This window comes from Leptopilina boulardi, unplaced genomic scaffold (genome assembly GCF_019393585.1).
Source record: "Leptopilina boulardi isolate dan_hultmark-lab unplaced genomic scaffold, ZJU_Lbou_2.1 LbouV2_169, whole genome shotgun sequence".
Taxonomy (NCBI): Eukaryota; Metazoa; Arthropoda; class Insecta; order Hymenoptera; family Figitidae; genus Leptopilina; species Leptopilina boulardi.
This window is the reverse complement of record NW_026137717.1, coordinates 351,372-358,127: the sequence shown is the minus strand read 5'-3', so window position 1 is coordinate 358,127 and position 6,756 is coordinate 351,372. Positions and strand designations below refer to the sequence as shown.

The 6,756-nt window shown below is 20.8% G+C and overlaps 1 protein-coding gene across 1 annotated transcript; it reads left to right on the top strand.

The window, feature by feature from the left end:
- The first annotated feature begins 2,176 nt into the window (after positions 1-2,176).
- On the top strand, positions 2,177-6,024 carry LOC127277536 (DNA-directed RNA polymerase II subunit RPB3). The gene is made up of 5 exons (XM_051298749.1): positions 2,177-2,425; positions 4,238-4,382; positions 4,649-4,853; positions 5,051-5,257; positions 5,743-6,024. Exons 1-5 carry the CDS (start codon positions 2,340-2,342, stop codon positions 5,925-5,927), a joined length of 828 nt encoding a protein of 275 aa, XP_051154706.1. The 5' UTR covers positions 2,177-2,339; the 3' UTR covers positions 5,928-6,024.
- Positions 6,025-6,756: the final 732 nt, after the last annotated feature.

Sequence of the window (6,756 nt, the reverse complement as noted above, 5' to 3'; positions counted from 1 at the left end):
ATTCAATACAGTAGCAAAAACAAAAACAAACAAAATATACAGATAGAAAATTTTTTTTTAAATTTGATAACAGAAAAGTTATTTAGAAAAAAAATATTTAAAACAACAATTTTTTTTTTGAAAATATAAATAAATAAAAATATTAAAATATTAAATATTTGCAAAAAAAAAATTTAAGTTTAAATATGACAAAAATACAAAATAAAAAAATTATTTTAAAAACAAAATTATAAAAGAAAAATAGCAATATAAATTAAAAAATTATTTTACTATTTCAAAAATAAAGAATTTAAAAATATTTAAAGATTTCAAAATTTTAATTCTAAACTAGCGTCACGAGGACAACAAATTAAATATTTTAAAATAAAAGGAGATATTTGAAAAAAAATTTTTAAATCACGATAACTTTTTAAAAAATGAATATTTTTTTATGACATTTGAAATTGAGACACATTTTACATGTGAATTGCTGAAAAATATTTTTAAAAAAATGTTGCAAAATTTACAAAAAAAAAAATTTTTTTTGCATTAAGTTGCAAAAAATTAAAATAGAATTTTTTTCTAATTCATATTATGTTTAATCTATGTGTAAATTTTAATTTTGAATCATATCTGTGCATAAATAATTTGAAAAACGATGTGAAAAACCAAAATTCTTGACCAAGTGACGTCACGAGGACGACAAATTAAACATTTTAATATAATAAGAGAAAGAGATTATTTATAAATAAATAATCGTCTGATCCTTGGAATTGTAATTCCCTCTTTTGTGTAGCAATTTTTTTTACATCCTACGAAAAACAAAAAAAAAATAATAGAAACTGTTTTTTCTGTTCTTCTAATAGCAAATACATTTCCGGTTTCGTAAACAATTTCTTTTGATTCCCTCCCAAAAAAAAAGTAATACTTTACGTAATAGATTAGTTAGATTAACGAAAATTTACTTGGGATACAGAAATATAACCTTGAAATTGTTTTTTATTATAATTCTGCAAATAATGCTTCTAAGCTTTAAAGAAAAAAAAAAATACATCGACGTTAAAAATTTAGTTTATTAAATAATATAATTTTTTTTCTTTTCATACTCATTGTAATTAGAACTTTATTTTTTGTTCTTAAGATTGATGAAATACTTTATTTTTTTGTTAATATATAGATCTTATATAATAAAATTATTTTATAATTCTAATATAATTGAAATGTATTTGCCCTTTAATGATCTTTTGACAGAACTTAAAACAGCTTTTTTTCGGTAAATTTTAAATATTATATTTTTTTAAATTTTATATTGTTTTTACATTGTGTTAACTTATATTAATTTTAATAAACATTTTAGTTTCTGATGAGGACAGCAGTGCTGTCGAAACGTCAAAAATAATTTCTTATTTTATTGACCGTTTTGACTTGGATGGATTGATAATTTTATTACATTACTATTCATTACACCAAGTGATAAATTCATCATCAAATTAGTTTTTTTTTTGTTACAATTCTAGTCTAGAATATATTTAGCATTCTTATTTGTTTATATTTTATAATAACCGAATATTTAATATAGAGAAAAAAAATTAATTAATCAAAACTTTAAAGTCCGAAAGTTTTATAGGTTAGTTATGATTTAATTGTATTAGTAGAAATTTTTTTTTTTTTATAATTACAAAAGTCCAAAAAAGGTTATTTTAAGGTTATTATTGGTTAAAAGAGTGTAAAATTCAATTCTGATTCCAAATATTATTTCTCTAACGTATGAGTGGTTTTTTTTTGTTCACTTGTGACAAATTTTTTAATATGACGGTTATGATAACTGATTGCTAATTTTTGTATCATTGCATTATTTGGTAAATTGTTTTTTATTTATTTATTTTTAATTATTTTTACACGCGTTTTATTATTAAAAGCCGATAATTATTAAATAAAAATGGAAATAATTTTAAATAACTGTTTTAGGACAACCGTTTGGCTGATAAAATCAATTTAATTCGAAATTGAGTGTTTTTATCAGAGATGGGTTCTTGGATTTTCATTTTTTTTTTCACGTAATTACAGAGTTGGATAGCGGGAAATTCACCTTAATACTGTATTTACAACGTATTTTACTGTAAAAAGAATTTGAAGTCACGAGTGTAACTACCCAACTCTGCTCTGGGCTCATCAACCCTGGGGCGTTACTTCAACTTTCTGAACAAAGCTTCCCAGTTCTGGTAAAAGCCGCTCTTGTCAATTGTGTTGTGAAAATATTATTGAAAATAATATATATAATAAATGTTTTCATTGTATTTCTAATTGATAATTTCAGTTATTTTAATCTTAAAAAGAATTTAAGTTAAAATTATCCAAAAATGCCATACGCTAATCAACCGTCAGTACATATTTCCGAATTAACCGACGAAAATGTCAAATTTCAAGTCGAAGACACAGATTTAAGGTAAGCTAACCTAAAATATCGTTTATTGGTACATTTTTGTTTTTAAAAATTCAATTTTTGCTATAATTCCGTAAATTAAGAAAAAAAAAATAAAAGATTATTTCGAGTCAAAGACAGATTTGAGATTAAATAACCTAAAATTTTTTTTACTTTTTTCGTTTGTATTTTATGTAATATTGTCTATATATTGTGTTTTTTTGCGTTTCATTTTTTTCAATTTTCCTGAATATAAAAACAAAAAAAAAATTCCGATTCAATTTGAAGTTAACTAACCTAAAAAATCTTTTACTTTTTCGTATATATATGATGTATTCCACGCCAAAATGTAAGACCATCTGTAATTGCATCTCCGATTTTTTTTTCTTTTTGTACTAATTGAGACTAACTTCCATGAATTTTTTCAAATTTTTTTTATCAACCCGTTTTCGAGTTATAAAATTTTGAAAATGCGGAGAATTTTCGTGACTTTTATTTTTTAAATGCTCATAACTTCCTTAAAAATGTATCAATTTTAAGTCTTTTTTTTCAAAATGTGTGTTTTTAAACGATATTACTATCAAATTTTTGAGTTTTAATGATAAAAAGTCATTTTTCTCATTTGACGTACTGATCGATTTTTTTCAAAATTTTTTTTAAAAAAACTACTTTTTACGAAACTTTTAAGCTTAATCCGATAATAAGCAAACAATTTTTACAATATTTTAGGAATTTTTCAAAAATTTTTTGTATTTTTTAAAAATATTTTTGGTTTTTTTTATATTACCTACTTTTATGTATTTTGATGCGCTAATTACGAAAATCATAGTGACAATACCCAAAAATTTCACCAATTTATGGTGAAAACCATAAAAAAAAGTCCTAAAATTTATGGTTTTTTTCGTTTATTGGGTAAAATATGCAAAATTAAAAAAAATGTATTTTAATAAGATCTATAACTTTTGTTGGAAAGTTTTTTTTTTAATTTTTTATATTTTACCCAATAAACGAAAAAAACCTTAAATTTTTGAACTTTTTTATGGTTTTCACCATACAAATAAAATTTTTGGTTTTTGTCACTATGATTTTCGTAATCAGCGCATCAAAATACATAAAAGTACGTAATATAAAAAAAAACCAAAAATATTTTTTAAAAATTCAAAATGCAAAAATTTTTGAAAAATTCCGAAAATATTGTAAAAAAATCGTTTACCCTTTATCGGACTAGGCTTAAAAGTTTCGTAAAAAGAAGTAGTTTTTTTAAAAAAAAATTTGAAAATAAACGATTAGTACGTCAAATGAGAAAAATGACTTCTTATCATTAAAATTCAAAAATTTGATAGTAATATCGTTTAAAAAAAAATTTTCGATTTTTTTGTTGAAAAGTACGTTTAAAAACACACATTTTGAAAACAAATACTTTTAAAATTGATGCATTTCTAAGAAAGTTATGAGCATTCAAAAATTAAAAGTCATGAAAATTCCATAACTCGAAAACTGGTTGCTAAAAAAATTTAAAAAAATTCGGTGAAAGCTAGTCTCAATTAGTTCTAAAAGAAAAAAAAATCGTAGATGAAATTGCAGATGGACTTACACTTTGGCGTGGAATACATCATATATATATATATATGTATATTTTATATTTTGTGTAATATTTAGTTTTTTTTTCTTTTACCTTTATGTCTTCCAAAAAAATTGAAAAACTAATTTATATAATATTTATTTATTTAAATATTTAATAATTTATTGTGTCTTTTTTTGCGTTTTATAAAATTTTGCCGAATATAAAAAAAAGATGCAATTAATTTGTGATAATAAATTATAATTTCTCCATAGTGTTGCGAATAGTATGCGACGAATTTTTATCGCCGAAACACCAACAATGGCAATTGATTGGGTACAAATTGAAGTTAATACAACAGTTTTAAGCGATGAATTTTTATCTCATAGAATTGGATTAATTCCAATTATCAGCGACGAAGTAAGTTTTTTATTTTTATTATTTGCTGATAATAAATAATTTTATTTTTTAGAAATGGGTTTACATTTATTATAATAATAATAATAATAATTATTATTATTATTATTATTATTATATTATTTTATTATTTATTATATTATTTTTTTTATTATTTTATATTAATAATAATAATAATAATAATATTAAAATAATGTTATTTCATATTATTTTATTCTAATTCTTTTTGTTTTTAATTCTCATATTTTCGAATTTAAAAAATTATTCAGGTTGTCGATCGAATGCAATATACGAGAGATTGTCAATGTATGGATTTTTGTCCCGATTGTAGTGTTGAATTCACAATGGAAGTAAAACACAATGATGAGAAAACACTTAATGTAACGAGTGCCGATTTTAAAACAAGTGACGGTCGTGTTCGTCCTTTAAATTCAAGACCACGTGACGAAGAAAATGAATATCCAGAACCAGATGGTTCGTAAAAATTAATAAAATATTTTGGAATTTCTTTTTCAAATTAATTATAATTAATAATTAAAAAAAAAATGAATAGAAAAATTTAGAGTAAAGAAATTTTTTCTTTTTCAAAAAGAAAAAAAAATTTAATTTATAAATTGTGTTTATTCTTTTTTTTAAAAAAATAAAGGAAATAATAAATTTTTTTTTTGCAGATATTCTCATTGTTAAATTGCGAAATGGACAAGAATTGAAATTACGTGCATATGCAAAAAAAGGTTTTGGAAAGGAACATGCAAAATGGAATCCAACAGCGGGCGTTAGTTTTGAATATGATCCTGATAATTCAATGAGGCATACTTTATTTCCAAGACCCGAGGAATGGCCAAAATCAGAATACAGCGAATTGGACAAAGATCAGCGTAAACAAATTTTTTTTTTTTCAAAATTTAAAGATTTTTTTTTTGTTAAATTAAAAAAAAAAAATTTCGTTAAGAAAACTAAGTTTCAATCAATTTTAAGTTTTTTATTTTTTCAGTATGAAATTTGTTTACGTAAAAAAAAAAAATCTTAATAGAAATTTTGTAATATAAATAATTTTTAAATACAATTTTCTTTTAATTTAAACAATTTTTTATGTAAAAAAAAAATTAAATACAATTAATATTAATTATTAATTATATTTATTGTTATTATTTTATTTTTCTTTTAATTTACAAAAAAAAATTTTGAATTAAATTTTTCTTTAATACAAAACAAAAAATTTTTTTTAAAATGTAATTTCACTTTTAATGTATAAAGATCTTTTTTTTATATTTTTTCTATTAAATGGAAATATATATATATGTATTTTTTTTTTTTTGGAAAAATGATTTTTAAAAAAAGTATTTTTTTTCTTTTTTTGCAGATGAAGCTGCATTTAATTGGGAGGCAAAACCAAATAAATATTATTTTAATGTCGAATCAAGCGGTGCCTTAAAACCGGAAAATATTGTTATGATGGGAATTGCTGCTTTAAAAAATAAATTATCCAATTTACAAACGCAATTGAGCCACGAAGTAAATAGTGACGCTCTCAGTATTCATCATTAATATAAAAAAAAGAAAAAAAAATCCAAAAAAATTTTTTCCTATTTTTCAAATTTTTTTTAAATAAAATAAAAATAAATTAATTAAACAATTATAAAAATTGGTTATTTTTTCTTAATAATAAATACTTTCCTTTTTTCTCTAATTTAAATTATTATTATTATTATTTTACTATTTATTATTTTATTATCTTGCTATTATTATTATTTTACTATTATTTTAATATATATTATTTTTTTTATTTTAATTTTACACGGGTTTACAAAAAAATGCCTTAAGTAAAAAAAAATATTTTATTACCTTGCGATTATTATTATTTTTTTTTTATTACTTTTTTTTACTTTTATTATTATTATTATTTTTTATTTATACCAAAGAATACAGCCGTTGAAAATTTTGAATTTTTTTTCCTTTGTTTTTTTTTAGTTATATTTTCGCATTAGAAATTATTAATTTTTTAAAAATAAAATCTCTACGTGTTAGAATATAAATTGAATGTATTAAATTAATTTTAAAAGTATTATTATTATTATTATTCCTTTTATTACCACTATTATTATTCATGAGAAAAAAGTAGATCATCCAAAAGAGTATCTCAATAGTAATAAGATAAAAATTTTTTTTTTACAATTTATTAATGTCAATGACAAATTTAAAAGTAAATTTCAATGTCAATAATTAATAAAAATAAACATTTTGAAAAACTGACGCCAAAATTACATTAACCAATGAATGTCAAGTATCAATTTATCCTATTGGTTGGCATTAATTCCAAAATATAAATCTTGTCCACCAATCAAATCTTATTCAATTTTCATCAGATTCTCATGAA